At 45.4% G+C, this 16,645-nt stretch overlaps 1 protein-coding gene across 1 annotated transcript in view; it reads right to left on the minus strand.

The window, feature by feature from the left end:
* Positions 1-16,645, minus strand: part of LOC126518996 (neuronal acetylcholine receptor subunit alpha-7-like) — a 353,751-nt gene that overhangs the window by 63,684 nt on the left and 273,422 nt on the right. The window contains exons 4-5 of the mRNA XM_050168610.3: positions 5,065-5,174; positions 673-929 (exon numbers count right to left, since the gene is read on the minus strand). Of these exons, the coding sequence (XP_050024567.1) occupies positions 673-929; positions 5,065-5,174 (367 nt within the window). The remainder of the gene's footprint in view (positions 1-672; positions 930-5,064; positions 5,175-16,645) is intronic.

The following is a 16,645-nucleotide window of genomic DNA, read 5'->3' on the forward strand; positions in this document are numbered from 1 at the left end:
GCAGCACAGACATGTGGTTTCTCCCACGTTATCACACAAATTACAAACTACAAGTGCTGCAACAGAATATTCCTTTACTTCTGAACAAATAGAAATAAACTCGCAATACACGTCGAAATCTCAGTTGCGAGTATTTTTTTGGAAAATTGTTGTAATAAATGTTTGTTGCATCAGTTATTCTTTTTATTATATATAATCCTCGTATTTCTACTTCTTGTGTATTGTGTATTGATGACGCAATGGTTTTATTATAATCCTATAAAATTTATATATATATATATATACATATCAATTTTATATATCAACACACACACACACACAAAACAGCACAACGAGCAAGTTAAGAACTTGCCTAATAGGAAAACGCAGATAGAATGTGACGGAGATAATTGCAAGTCTAGCTTTCGCCCTGTTTACGTCACGATGGTTCGCGATTAAGCTGCTCGCTTTTATGTGAACAGCCGCCGTCCCTGCTTGTGCTCGCATAAAAACGGAAGAACAGTTGTTTTTCGTTGTTCTATCAGTGTTTTCTATCAGTATTGTTCAGTGTTTTATCATTTTCTACAGAGCCAGTGAGCGGTTACCGGCGTCCAATCGGACACTATTGGACAGCATGCGCGCCCACAGGGAAGTGCGGGTGAGGGTACACGTAGTGCTGATATCAGTGCTCACCTATCAGGTCCCACTCGCCATTGGGGATGTAGGTGGACAAATCCCCGCCTTCCTCGCTGTTGACGCGCAGGTCCAGCTGATGGCCGTGATAAGTCCAGGAGCCGAACTTCAGGTCACACTTCTGATCGTCGAAGGGAAACCACGTTATGTCTATCTTGCACGTGCTCTTGAATATGCCCGGAGGGATGTAGTTGCAACTGCCGTTGCTCCGCACCACCACGTTAGTCGGGTACGTGCCATCGAACTTTTCGTCCGCACTGCGCGTGCGCAGACGGGGACAAGGAAGGGATTGCAGAAAAAAGAGAGAGAGAGACAGAAAGCGGGGGACGACCGGACACACCGAAGACGAGTTCGCTACACCCACATTCTCTCTATTTACTCATAGAAAACTGGCGCAAACAATGAAAGAGAACCGACGAAGTGATGAGAGAGAAAGACTAGGCGTGGTGGCTCAGCCAATATGGCGGGGTGCTGCTGGGAAAGAGCTCCTGGGTTCGGTAACCCGACTGCGGCGGTTGAATTCCTATAGGGGCAGTACGCATACGCGCTTGTGTACCGTGATTTGAGTGTGCGTTATAACCAATTGTGTTTTTTCGTGACGTTAAGTACTATAAATTACATTTTTCATTGCAGAGACAGAAATAGTGCATCTTTGCTTCCTCCGCCGCATTCCTTTGTTTCCGCCAGCTTTCTCGCTTTAAGTCGTGCACCAACCAGCGCAGCAAAACGTACGTCTCATTAAGAATTATTTTCATGCAAAGGTAAATGCTTTCAGACAATTTGGTTCTTGTAACAAAGCTGTCCTATTCGTTGAAATGCAAGAATGGCAACGCGGCACTTGAAACATGGACACTTAGGCATGAACTATACGGAGATCAGGAGAAGAATGCGCCTCCGCGCGGTGCCGACGTTTCGATAAGAGCAGTTGCATCTGTTCCCTGTCGGCGATGAGTCACCGACATTAAGCGAACGTTAGCATCGGACTGAAGCGCCTATTTTAAACCTATATTCTAGTTTCTTCCACTACAAGTTCAGCCATGAATAACGACGCTACTCTAACTTGACCGAGCGCGTGCTGCTAAAATTCTCAGGGCGGTGGGGGGCCTTCACAAAAAGAAAGAAAGAAAAAGGGGTCGGTAGGGCTTTTTGGTCCTGCTAGACGGAAAGTCTATGTGCTTCGCTTGCTTCATGGTGTCGAGTATTTCAGCGTTACCTCGGCATTAGCTCAGAGATGAGAGCAACTACTCAAGTGCAATGGCAGCGATATCCATCTCGTGGCACATACCGGGGACAAACGTTTCGAAACTGGGGGATATTTCTCAATGTTCATAATACTTAAACATGACCTGACAACTGTCCTATATTTAGTGGCTGCAATACGCACCATGATATTAACAAGTGAAACAAGCTAATGCTTTGTCAAAGACGAGTAGGTTGCTGGCCGACAGCAAGATGAATTGCTTAATGTCCGCCGCTCCTAATAATCTGCTAGCAAAAAAAAAAAAAAGAAATCATGTCTGATTATTCCATTTTCCACAAATTAAACGGAGACACGAAGATTATAGGTGCGCTATAACGTAAAACTATTCCAAACTTTTCTATTCCAATTCTGCAATCTGGCCTCCGCGATTCGTGAAAAACTTCTTAGACAACCCCCACTTCACCTGTCTGTCACGCGACGTCACGAAAGCAGCGGCAGCTCCCCATCTGATATGACGTGTACACACTGATTGTCCATGATTTGACCGAACAAAAGAAAAATAGTTATTTCTGATTCGACGCCTTTTCGGTCAAAAGTTTTCGGGAAGCACCCACTTCACCTGTCTGTCACGCGACGTAACAAAACCGCAAAAACTCACCGCGTCAAAGTGGCGTTAAAGATGCATTAATATGCCGAACAAAACTGTATTTTCTTCTGAATAACCGCAGGCTGTCCTATTCCGAAAGGAATAAAAAATGGCTGCCACCGATAGCTCAGGGACTCGCTACTCGCACCTGCCGGAAAGCATGGGTTTATTTGCATATAATAAAACTTTTTGCTTGTCCGTGTAACGTTTTCAAGCACTTTCGGCACGTTTACGACATCATTCTGCCAACTCTTCTTGGCTGAGGATCCGTTTTAGCGTCATTCTTAAGCTTCCGTTGCATGCCACCGTAATTTTCGACCAGCCACCGCAAGCTATGTAAAGGAAAGCGGACCAGTCGCAGACGCTGGCACTGCCCTTTTCATCCGGTCATCGATATTGAGTGCAGCAGCTCGGCCCCATCAAACTCCTCTCCACTTGAGCGTGCTCCTCGCCTCTTGTCGGCCAATTAGATAAACAAACCGGTCACTGTAGGCAATTTTATTCGCTTTTAAAGCAAACAAAAGTGACCTCCTATGAACGAGGAGAGCATTTGATTGGTATGTTCAGACAACCCTGCGGGTGACCGCCCGATGCTTGCGTCGGCGGTTACGCACATTTGACGTCAGGAGAATTGAATAAAAACAGATTGGAATAGTTTTACGTTATAGGGCCCTAGATTCGTTACTTGTGTGAATATCTTTAGATGTAAGTTTTATCCTTTCAGTTATGTCTTCAATTCACATTTCTTTCTTCTTCCTTTTTTTCTTTTTTTTTTACATATACTTATGTCTTGGCCTTTTTGAGGAAAGCTTTAGAGAATTTTTCTGTTCTGCACCGTTCTCTTATAAATGGGTTATTGTGGAAACATTCAGGGAGGAAATATCGCGGTACTTCTTTACTTTCTGTTCTGCAAACATATATATTTACCTCTAAACGATAATTACAGTGATTAGAATAAAGATAACGTTACCGCAACGGAGCGTTCATGTAGTAGCTGGACTAAAAAATGGCACATGCAACTTAGCGTAAAGAAATGTAAATCGATGCGAATATCCCGTACTGATGAAGCTAGTCCTGCCTATTTACTTGATAACATTCCTTTAGAGGGCGTGAAAAACTACAAATAACTCGGCGCCCATATAACCTGTAACTTATCCTGGTAGTACGATCGCGCACTTGGATATCCTCGCAGAAACTTTTCGCTTGCACCATTATCACTAAAACAAATTGTATACACGACATATGTTCGTCCACAGTTCGAATATACGTTATCAGTATGGGACCCACATCATTCCATCTCAATTAGCTGTCTTGAGAGCGTCCAGAATCGCCCCACTCGGTTTATACCAATTATTACCGCCGCACGGCAAGCGCAACGCTAATGAAGGCTGCACAGAACCTCCTTTCCCTGTTAACCCACAGGAAACAATCACGCCTATGCTTATTTCTAAGATTTACTACCAGAACACCGCGCTTCGGTCGGCATGGATTATTCCAGCACCATTCACTCATCACGTAGAGATGATACACATAAGGTACATGTGCCTTGCTCGAACACACTAACACACTCGCAATCATTTTTACCAACAACATGCAGCGAATGGAATGCTTTGCCAGCATGTATTGTTAGCATAAGTAATCCTGCTCTATTTAAAGCTGCTTTAGTTAACTAACTCGTGAAACTTGTGATTAATACATCATGTGACTTTTTTTCTTATATAAACACAATGTTTGCAGCTTTAGTATGTACGTATTGATATATCATTCCTCACTTGTGTATTGAAATGCTTATGATGAGTTTTCTCTGATGAACTACCATGACTATTTTTTGTGTATTATAAAAGTGTTTATTATGATATGTAATTACTGAGCTAACATAACTTTTCATTGTTACTTATAATGTGCCTTTTCTGCATAATCCTATTTTGAATGTGTTTTATGTAGTCTCTCCCCTCTATAATGTATACTTACTCCGAGAGTACTGTAAATAAATGAATAAATAAATAAGAATTATATATCTAACTAATGTGCCAGAAATTCGGGATACACTTTATGGTCTTTCAGTTTTGCTGAAACCGCAGATAGAGGTGGTTAGGCAGCGATTTTGTACACAGAGGAACAAGCTGTACTTTCGCTGAGAAACACCATGCAACCAAGTCAGCCGACCGTGTAAGAAAAAGAAACAAACTAGGAGGGAGCATTACGTCACGAAGTTGACCTTGGAAAATGAACTCTAAGTAAAGTCATTCCCTTCGCCTTCTCTCCTCGCAGTGTCGGAATAACACGTGGCCTCTAGGACTCATGTACTCGCCGAGAATATTTGGCTCCCGGTATTTTTTTAATCAATGTGCAGAGAGGGAGCATTAAAACCTACCGCTTGCTCGGATGTCACGATCACGTGTCGGGTCTATTCGTCTGGCTTCAATAACGTTGCGCAGTGCTCCCGCCTAGCTGCGTTCTTTTTTCATGCTGCCGACACACAAGCTGTCTATAGGAACCTGGCCTGACTCGCACCGTTTTGTCTACACTTTGGTTGTCCACTCACCTGTTGTACATGAGCACATCCGGCTTCCAGATTCTGCTCGGCGGAATGCGCAGTTCCTGCACTCCACCGTAGTCTTTTGGGTTCCAGCGTAGGTTCACGTCTATCCAATCCTTTTTATTCCGGGGTTCAGGGAGGGTTGTCCCGTAGAAAGCGACGACACGTGTTGAGGTGGTACGAAGCAGACAGCACAAAACACAGCGACGCCTAACGGCGTACGCGGGAGCTCATAAGCTCCGAAACTAATGACGAGGCTCAGAACCCTTTGCCTGGTTGACAATCTCGGAGGACATATTGTGCAACATTATCTGTGCTGCTTTACTGGGCGCCCGTCGTTTCTTCGGTTTATGTCTCTTGAAAAGGAGGCGTTGTTAGTAGGTCATGTTCTCATCGGTTGACGACATTGAAGAAAAAAAAAAAAGAAACGAAACACACAGGGCTATTTCTGTGAACCCCTGGTATCAGTTAATGTCGTTTCTTCAATTATATGAAAATGAACAAAAATTTTGGTGCGTTCATAGTATTATTCGCAGAAATAAATGAGGAATATAGATTGACTAAGAACCAACCACGCAAGCACGCGTCTTTCAATTACCGACAGGAAAACTCCGTGCAGCTGCGCTAGCCGTCAATGTCATAACAAATCCAAGGCAATGACCGAATAAGGACGTTACATGCGCACGAAGAGAAATTCTGTAGCTAGTTTCTTATTCGCAAATTATAGCTGAGATATATGCATCTGCGATCCACCGACGTTGTACCATATCGCCGTTGCACCGTTCATTGTGCTATAGTAACAAAACAGTTTGTATTTAGGACTAGGTTTACAAAACTTTTCACGTTTAAAGCCACTCCGTCATAGGTCAGACCTCCGGCACTGACCATTCAAGGACCGTTATTCGTTATCGACTAGATAACGGAACATGACTTGTGCACACAAAGCTAGCCGATAAGGAGCAGACGGCCAGCTCAGAATCATAGGTACTTAAAGATACTTAAAGGGCAAAACAGAAGGCTCCTGGAAAGCCGCAGGAGAGAGTGAGCTATCTGTTATACAATATTTGACGCTCCCTGCTGCATGGTGCTTAATATCTAGCTCGCTTGTTCATTACTGCATTGTCTGAAGATGGCGATCGTTTGTTTATCGTGTTCAAAAAGTGCCCCTTTGAGAGAAGTTTCGTGAATATGGGCTCTGACCTACAACTTCACGTTCGCAAAGGCTCGTCGGTCAAAGTTATGCGGGCAATATGGAAGGTTATTCATTTTACCTCTTACATTATTTTCTGACAGCGGCTCAGCTATATCGATTACTGGTAACTGATGGCTTTCTAAGTGCCAGGAAAGACATAATGAGGTGGTGCTTCTAGGCTACAACCAGTGACATCTGGTGCTCAACACTGTTCCTTCTTTTTTATATTATGTGTCGCCTTTTAAGGTGACATAACGTACCCCCCCACCTCCCCCCCCCCCCCGCTCTCCTCTACCTCTTTCTTAAAGAGGAAGAAACTCTGGGGCAGGTCAATATAAGGTATTCTTCCCCGCTCTGTTCCACTGCTTTCTTATCATCCACCTCTCACGATACTTAGGCGGAGCTCACACGAAGCATGACTAAACGCGAAAAGGTAAAGAACTGGAATAGGGAGCATTCACGTGCACCCTTTTGTTTTCCTACTTGCCGCTTCCACTGCGCCGGCGGAAATAGGCCGATCGAGATATAGCGCAGCTTTTCACCGTGCTGGCTCTACAACAATATAGCGGCGTCAATGACATCAGCGCACACGCCCAGTAGGTGCGATGGTTGCATTATCCGGGCCTTCGGCTGCATGTAGCGTCTGCGTGCGTCAATGCACACCTTTCCGCGCCTCGCAGTTCTCAATGCAAATGCTGTCGCTGTTGCTTTTTGATGCATTCAAACGGTGCGCGATTACTGCAGATTACTTTATTAGCAGCCACAAATAATAAGCAGATGTGTGAGAACGCAGGATGATCAGTCCATGAATTGGCACTTCGGGAAGAGGACGCTTTTGTTGAGCCTCAATTTCAACGTTGAGAGCTGTTTAGGATTTTTAGTAGTGCATCAGCCAGACCAACCTTTATTGCTCTGACGCTCCAACTTATCAACGGCATCTCGAAAACATAACTGCAGCATTGTCAAGAAAACATTCAGGCTATGTAAAAATAGGGCTGTTCTTATTAGCCTCGCCCGCAAATGTGACTGCTTAGTATTTTTTTTTTCTCCGACATAACGCGCACTACCAAATTTACTTGTTCGTATAAGCACCTGACTGAGAACTCGGAAGTTTTTAATCGGGCTTATTAGGGGCGCATTTAGCCACACCAAGTGATTTGAGGGCGCAGCTTATCCGGAATACATTCAGACTTGAGGAACACTGCTAATTTTTTCCACACTTCTTCAAACATAGTAACAGACGAGCATTCCCCGTAGAATTCGAAATGTATGTGCGGAGCTTGCACGGAACGACCGCTTGTACTTGCGCGCAGTAATATTTATAAAAAGCAGTAACTGTTCTGGCGTGTTTGGGCTCATGGTGTCAGTAGCACTGACATGATTAGTGTCTGGGCGTATTGAATGTCTTTCAGAACCACGAAGCGTCTCATTACGCCAGAACCGCAGAATGTTTTCTCGCAGCATATGTTCACTCTGGTACGTACGTTAACTTCTTTATTTATCATACTTATTTTTTACTTCAGAAAAACATCCTTCAGCGGCTTCTCGTGTAGTTGTTTTCGAACGAGCGACACCTTGACGTATTACTACTCGCTTCGGTCAGCAGGTGGCACATTAAACGGCGGTATCTAAAGCCACCTACCAACGAATGCTTTAGACGCGGCAAGAAAATAACTGAGCCTTTCAACGCCGCTCGCGAGACATAACTGGATTCTGCGAGCACTAACTACGCTAATCCATTAGCAGAGCACTGAAATGGCGTGTTAGAATGGTTCGCGGGATGAGTCATCCTGTCGGCAAGGACACGGCGCTTCGACACCACCGAAAAACGACAGGGCGCCCATGCCGGAATCGGCCAACCCTCCAATAGGGCACCAATCATAGAAATGCACGTGTCTTCCATCTGTGCCATGGGCTGGGAGAGTGATATACGTCTATAGCGGGACCCTCATTAACATCGAAGAACTATTCAAGCAAACAAGAGCTTGATGTCTTTAAGCGTCTTGGCAAATTGGCCTGTTTTTGTGAGGGCACTAATGAACAACGAGTCAGTTTGCCCGAAACTTTGGCACTGTAATTAGGCACCGTCCACGGTAGTTTCTAATCAACTGATCAACTTTCTGATCAACATTATTACGATATGATATCATTACGTTATTACTTCGTAAATGTCGGGAGCCAACATTTTCTTATTCCACGCGACGTAATATTTCGAGAATAAAACGTGTGGAATCATCGAGGATACTTGAGAAGAAGTTCAAAATTGGTGCCTTGTTGGTGTGGCCGCCTTTCCGTTCCTCTGTACACATTAGCAAGGCTCTAGTGAAAACGCAGTGTCTAGATTTCTTACAGACAAATGAAACACAAAGCTGTCATTTTTTCTTCATCTAAAAATGAAAGAGCAGTTGTTCTGAGCACTCGCTCCTACATGGTGGCGCTGTCTCTCAAAACCAACATTCGACAGTTATCCTCAAACACACATGTTTACAACACTTACACAGGTAAAGATGATTAAGGAGGTAAACGAAGATTTAAAATTGCGCCATTACGGAAAGCAATTCCAGCTCAGAAATGTTGCATCAGATGCATGGAATAAGGGTGCGTAATGCAAACAAACTCTGAAGACAACAGCAGGAGCTACAATGGTAGCATGAGGTCTAGGCATGTAAAGACAATAACTTTTTTTCGCTGACTTTTAGTTTCAGTGCACATAAGTGAGACCTCCGGAACCTAACTTTCCTTTTTTTTCTTATTCTGTAAAGGTCCCAGCAAAAATTGTGCAGGAGGTAAATGATCTTTTTTTATTGTGTGTGTATACTCTACGTTAAGTATCCGAATGTAGTGTCTAAAACCTGTGGAACGCCTACGCTGCGTGATCGGTAAGCTGTGCTGACGGCAATGGGGCCACGAACTTGCTTCGTAGTGTACTCGTGCCTCATTCGCATGACGGTTGAGCTCAATCGCTTCTGCACGTTTTGCAATTGTTGAAGCGTACCCGTACACGTACCTACATGATTTTTGCCCCATTGGCGTAATACGTAGGTAAGCGAACGAAGATACCACTGGTACGACAGTCAGGTTATAGATTATTTGGAAAATTTAAACGTTCATCCGACAAAAAGCCATTTATATCATAAGTCTAGACTAAGGCACAGTGTAAATGGCTTGCATGGAGAGCTTCGTGCGCAAGCTTCTGTTCACGCTGCTGGTGCTAAGTTATTGTTTTGAGATCAATGGTTTTGTACCCGTCTTGGAGAAATCAAGATACATCCTGGTAAAGAAGAGATAGTCGTGTTATATATCGATATATTCTATCCTAATCACGTCGCTCTCTCAAAACAACTCGTAGTCTTTCATCTAGTAGTGACGGCAAAACAATGTAGCAGTTGTAGGCAAGATGAATTCTAAATTAAAAGAAGTTTTGCTCGAACGAGTTCAATCTTTCCAAAGATTACAATGATAAGCATACCGCGAAAGAAGCGATGAATTTATGCGGATGATAAGAAGAGATGTTTCGTAGGAGTAGCTACTTCAATAGAATAATATTGTGTAAGGCAGCTAGAAAGAAAAATGATTCGCTCGCGTTCTGCAACTTGAGCTGATGTTATATACATTGCGTTCCCTCAGCTGGCTGTCGCACTGGTAAGAAAAAAAAAAACACTAGCACACTACGCAGAAGTTCGCGACGTAAAAAAGAAAGCAATTACAGCAAAGATTTCCAATTATAAAGCACACGCACGCCGATTGCGCTATAGCGTTCGCTGCACGTAAGTTTCTAGTCAGAACACGTATGCACTTAGCAACCAAACGGTTACAATTGCAAACCTACGAAAGGCGAGTTGGCGGGTAACAGGAAAAGAATGAAATGTCAGAGCGCAAGCACAGTTGGCTCAAAGCAGAGTGTCCTGGCACGGTGCTATAAACCAAGAGTAGAAGCTCGTGCAAAGCCATGCAGGCCAGGCGGCGGGGACGAGGTGCGACCAAGTATTCAGCTTACGCTGTTAGACTGCAGTGATTGCTTGCGCGGCGCGCGTGAAAGCGCTGCCATGGATGCATTAGCAAAGATGCTCAGATAAGCGGCAGGCTGCGGCACCACCGCAAGCGCTTACAATTTTGTGAACCGAAAAGAGAGGAAGAAAAAAAGAAACACACACACAGACATAGCCCCATTTGTTCGCCGGCCTGTCGCTGTTTCGCCATAAACGCGATCTCAGCTGACAAAAAGCCAGTTTCTCTACAGGGCAGGCTTCAGCGCGAGGCATGATAAGAGAGCTTCATTAGCGGAGAGTCCCGTAGTCCTCTGTTCTACGACTGGCCAAGCGTTCTGGCGGGCTTGCGTAAGTATAGAACAAAGTTCGACTACGTGTTGTCGGTCCCTGGCTATTGTGACTGTCGCGTGCACTGTCCGCGTTGCACTGAACAATCTCCCCTTTCTCCGTTTTCCCCCCTGTTTTCTCTTAGTGAGGTCGCCGCTAAGTGCTAGGCTTAGCGATAACTCGCGATTCTACCGACTTAATGCGGACGGACCATACGCGGTGAGCTAACAGCGTCAGAAGGTCTTTACAAGCGTATAGTTTCCGTTTCTGCCTTGTACGGCAGGAGATATCGATGCTCGTGCAATGTTCCAGTTATGAATCATAAACACTAGCGCAAACGCAAGTCCAGATACGTAGCAAAATGGAGATAAAATGATCTGCGCCTATTGTCAGGAGTCGATTGTTTTTAGGGGCGAAATCTGGGCGTGACAGTTTCGTTCACTGGTACAACGAAGTCAGTAGTTTGGAAAAGAATAAGCGATCTAATGAAGACCTGGGGCGCTGACCAGCAAATGCTGATGTGAGCGCTGTGGCGCATTTTTTATGAGAAAACAACAACAATGTTAAATGGAAGCTGCGAAAGTAACAAAATGACCTCGTTAGCTGAGTTAGCTTAGTTTGTTTTTAAATCGGCTTTTCCCTTTATGCCTCTTGTGTTTCGCATACAAAAATCTCATATACCACTTCCACTGCATCCTCAATGGCGTGTTACGCGATTGTACACGGCATCATGCTACGCTCAATGAGGCTTCGACTGGATCTAGTAAATCGTTCTATTCACGTAGGTAACCAGGTCGACGCCGTTATCAGTCGATGAGCGTTCACATCAGAAGCCTGCCATGGCATCTGGATAGACGTTGTGGTATTCTAAGTACAACTCCAGGCGTCCGAGGATCATCCTCTCCATTGCTTTGCCCACACAGCTCACCAATGCACTCGGGCGATGCGATGAAAGCTCCAACGGAGACTTGCCAGGCTTCAGTAGCGGAACTGCGCGACTAGTCTTCCAGCTTGGGGGAAGTGTGCCAGTTAGCCAGGATTCATTACAAATTTCAAGTAGAACACTCCTCGCTCGCTCACCCAGATCGCACAGAGCTCTGTAAGAAATTCCGTCAGATTCTGGTGAATACGTACGGCTGCACAAAGCTAGCGCCGCCTTGAGTTCACGGATGGAAAATGGTAGATCCATGCGGGGGTCACGTGGTGGCGGGAAGCTGATGGAATGTGATAAGTTGTTGGAACCTGTGAGTTGCCCGTATGATCTGGCACAGAGGACTTATGCGACATCAATATCTGGCCGCTGTTGGAAGAGGGCCAGAGCATCGGATGGAGACCGCTGTACGGGTGGTGCCCCAACCCTTCGCACTGTCCTCCATAAGTGCGATAGGAGCTTACGAGGGTCTGAGATCCACAGAAAGCAGTCCAGCGTTGCGATTCCAGTTTATCTAACCGGCGCTGGACCTTCTTTTTTAGGCGTCTAGCAGTCCGTAGATCGTTCATTGGCTTCGTGCGTCGGTATCTACGTTCGGCACGTCGCCGGATTGCTCGAAGTCACTCTAATGTTATATCAATTTCAGTCAATTTCGAAGAGCACATTAGAGTACGCGAATTGTCTTTCACTGTGCTTTTGACTGAGTCTTCCAAGTTATGTAGTCAATTACTCTGACGGAGGTCTTCCATAACAGACTGGAATTTGGGCCAGTCCACTTCTTGCGTTGTATTATGGAATTGGAAAAGGAAAGTCCTCTGATCTTGACAAACGTGGAAAGATGGTTACTCCCGTTCGTTTCTATGTCCGTAAACCATCCAGTACGCCTGACGAGAATTCGTGAGACGAAGGCCAAGTCAAGACAGCTGCTGTATGTGAAGCTGCGTAGAAATGTAGGACTGCCTTTAAAACCTAGATTTAGCCGTCGGAGGCGAAAAATGACAAGTCTGCCTTTCGCGTTGATTTTCGTACTTCCCCAGAGTGTACTGTATGATAGCGTTGAAGACCTCGATAATAATCCATTGAACAGGAGATGTTGACAGAACGTCTCGTAATCTTTTGTAATCAAATCTACTTGATGGCGATCGGTAGGTACCCACAACAGTAACGGTAAGTCTTCTTCTTTACTGTTAAGCATACGTATTGGTTATCATCATGAGGCGCTACAGGGTGAAGAATGTAGATGAGGTCATGGCGAATAAACACCAAATACCTTGCTGTTTTCACCGATAGTTGGCGACATAAATGAATCATAGCCGGATGATTGAGTTCGATAAGTTCGCCTCGCAGATGATGATGATGAGAAACTTGTTGGCGTATGGGAATCGTCGGAAATAGCCGATGCACGATCGGAGTCCCCGGGCCTTCCACTGGAAAACTGCTGCTTTTCGGACCTCCTCCCGAAAAGATAGTTGCTGGTGAGCCATGGTTTACTCAAGGGCTGTGAGTACCGGACTTAGTGTGTCCAGTACTTGCAGTGCACTTCTGACTGACGTTGTGTGCATGTTGTTTAGCAACACGCTAAGGCATTCATTAAGGATCGCAGTAGCGACACCACTTGCTGATCTGCATGTGGTACCTCATCCGACGTAGCAGCTTGCTGTACTATAAGCGGCAGCTGCTGTTGCCCTTCTATATGGCGTCTACTTGGAAGCGATGGCCATTCATTTAAGAGAGACGTTCCAGAGTTTTCTGCTGTCCAGCGCGTCAGCGTTTGCTGCGCTGCGAACTGCAGGCGACGTCGTTACTTGAATAGGTAACGCATTTTTCGAAGCAGTCGCACTCCTACGTGAGGACCATCTATGGCGACGTCGTTTACGTCGCACTGTTTCAGCGTGCTCCTTGTATGTCGAATTGTACCTAACATTTATTTAAGCACAGAAAATTCTTTCCTAATCTTCGAGCAGTTTTTGGAAGAAGCACTGTGAGCGCCTTGACCCAGTTATATCACTTCAAAACAGTCGCACTACAATTTTGTTCTGAGTGTGGCACCGCGCATCGGGGACACATGGCAGAATTTGTGCAAACGCCCTTCACATGGCCGATCCTCTGGCCGTTACGTTGAGCGAAACAGAGCAATAAACTGCATAAGAAGAAGCAGCGCGGAGGTGTGGAAAATTCATTCTTGAGACTTTTCAAATCAGCGTACCTTTGCTGTAGTCTCATGCTTATTTTTCATAATTATTTTTTTCTTGTCGGCCTAATGCCGGCAAGAACGCGAAACAAACCAATTTAATTGTTCCTTCGCCAAGCGTCAGCCCTCTTCAGCACGCAACACCGTCTCCGACCGGAGAGCGTTGGAGGTTTCCGGACGGAGACCAGCAGAAGGGAGCTACCGGGCGTCCTGGAGGAAACTTCCAACCTTTCAAATCCAGCAACGTGCCCATCTGAGTCAGTTTCTGTTATTTGGTCCTTTGTGTAGCCGTATATAGCGTGGTGAACAGAACGATATAATGGTATACACTCCAATGAACGAACAGATATCATCGGTGCCTCTATCGGCCCTGTTCCTTCGTTGACTCGCCTGCTCTTTTTTTTAAGGATTGCGAGACAGACAACAATTAGGCGTAGGAGATAACAAAATGTTTGCTAACTGGAACGCAAGCACATTTGAGCTGTAGGAAATACACGTGCTCTATCCGAATGAAATCTGTCTAGAGAGTGCGTGACATTTCTGGTGCCCGTCTTGCCTTGCTGTTGGGAAACTGCATTCGTGGTTTCTCGGCATGGTTGTCGTATACATGACGCAAACATTTGAAACCGCGGTTCCAGGCACTGATAGTGACACGCCTGTTTCCCATGGAGGAAAAAGTTCCGCGCAATGTCTAGAGCGGAAGAAAGTTCCGGGAAGGAAGGAAGGAAGGAAGCTTGCTCGTCGCAGATCATCCGGAAGTAAGATGCGCTAAGCCTTGCGCAGGGCTCAAATCACGACGGCTGCACCGGATCAGGGTTATGCGCTGAAAGACGACCGACGACGCGCTTTCTGAGAAATAAGTTTTCGTGTGCTCGTCCAAGAGTCACGGAGGCATGGCTGAGGTACCTCAAACTTATAGTAGACGAAAGTGCGTTACAGCTAGATACCATTTTTTTAATTGTATTTCCGTACTGACCGGACGCAGTCTGGGCTCATTAAACGTTGACAAGCTGTTCCACGTGCTTTTACGCGCCAGCGACTACGCCTAACACACACAAGAAGATGAACGTTTCGATGCGGAAAAAGAAAAAAAGGAAAGAAAAAGAAGTACAAGAAGTGTTAGTCACCAAGAAGGTGCCAACGCACGTACGCAAGACACGAAAAAAAAAAAAAAAAAGCTGGGACATTGCGGCGGTAATGATGCAGATTTAGTTCCCTCGTCTCTGTTTCTTTTTTTCTTTCTAGGCACTCATTCTCGCGGAGCAAGAATCGCAAGACAGAGTCTCCGGGCGCTTAAAGGAAAGATGGGCCCGGGTATTCGCTGACAGCTTCCGGTTAAGCTCTCCACATTATTTTCTTTTATTTTCCTTTTCCATAACTCGAGCTCGACCTATTCCTGCTGCTTCATTCGACAACTTGCTGAAGAACGGAGGAAAAAAAATGAAAGCTCGAAAGCGGCAGCCTGCCACCGCCATAGAATGTAAAAGCGCTTGCAGAAGCTGGAAGCGTTATCTTCCTTCACAGCCTGCATTTTACCGGTTTGAAACGTTTCTTTCACATACTGCGGTTCCAAAGTAAAATTAGGTGTCTAAGAATGTTGACGCCTCTCTGCATTCATAGACCGCAGTATTGCACTGCGTAAGGCTCAGCGGTGGTGTTGCCGCAGTTCAGGCCAGGCGGATTCCGACTTTCGCTGGTGCGGATTTTTCATTTACTTAGTTTTTCACCATGGAAGCTTCTTTGGGTGGGCCCAGCCTTGCCTGTCAGTGAAGAACCTAAACTCGAAGTTCGCGAGCGAACGTACGAGATTAGTGTGGCGTGAAAGGTGAGATGTGCCATCTCCACTTAATTCTCCTTTAAGGGTCACGTTTACGCCTGAATGTGTATTTTCATTCGTTCTATTAATTTTGCACGCACCCACGCAAATATGCTTTTGCTTTATAGGCGGTGCATGAAATAAGAGGAAACCAGTTTCGAGGCCTAAGTTTACTCCGCTAGAGACTTAGCAATGCGCAAATAACACCATCCTTCGCGAGAAATACAATAACTGCGCGCTAGCGATTGCTTTTTCTATAGTCACAACTTTTCCCACTGCTGAAGGATGTGCAACTCTATGCGGAGCTTGCTTGAAAATTGAATCTCTGGCGTAAGATGACGGCGTTATTTTCAGGTGCGTCAACGTTTAGCGCTCTCACTGCACGAGTCTTGTCTCTGCAACAAGATTGGTGCAAGAAGTCTTACCGTGATTCGTAATGCATTGCTCCGCTCAACTCCCTCTAATGTATTCTGGTTGTGTTTAACGCGGAAGCTGATCGTGGTTGATATTCAATTGCTTTTGGTACTTACATCATGTTCTTTATTTAGTTCCCTTCTTCCGATCTTCAATTTTCATATTTGTATTCCTTTTTGCAGTAGGTAAGCGTTGTTATCCTTCTTGTGGAAGTTGCCAGCCTTTCCCTTATTCAGTTTTTCTGTCAATGTTGGACATGTTTTCAAACGGATTGATAATGTGTACACCTTAGGCATCATGTTTAAACATTATCGTAGTTTTTCTTCATTGTCGCGAACAAGTCACTGTCACTGAAGAGCTTCGCCCGTCAGCCCTCTGATCACCGAATCAGGTCAGGGATGCCAAGATCCGCATTGTGACGCAAAATCGATGAGTGAAGCAACTCGCGACTTTCCCGCGTCCTAGCAAGCAATCTCTCCACGAATGGTCGCTGCCAGCGACCTGGCCGAATACAGTGCGTGCAGGCCATATACGAGACAGCTGCGAAAGGAAAGCGTTCAAGTGGGGACATGCAGGGCACAGCTGGACGGCGCTGGACAAAAGCAAATCCTCCCACTGTCATCCCTCCCGTCCTTCCCTGCAGCCGAAACGCCTCGGTGTGCTTTCCATTCCCATTTCTTTCCGTTTCTTTAGGGCGAGGTCGAAATTGAAATAATCTCCAGTTTTT

Source organism: Dermacentor andersoni, chromosome 3 (genome assembly GCF_023375885.2).
Source record: "Dermacentor andersoni chromosome 3, qqDerAnde1_hic_scaffold, whole genome shotgun sequence".
Lineage (NCBI taxonomy): Eukaryota > Metazoa > Arthropoda > Arachnida > Ixodida > Ixodidae > Dermacentor > Dermacentor andersoni.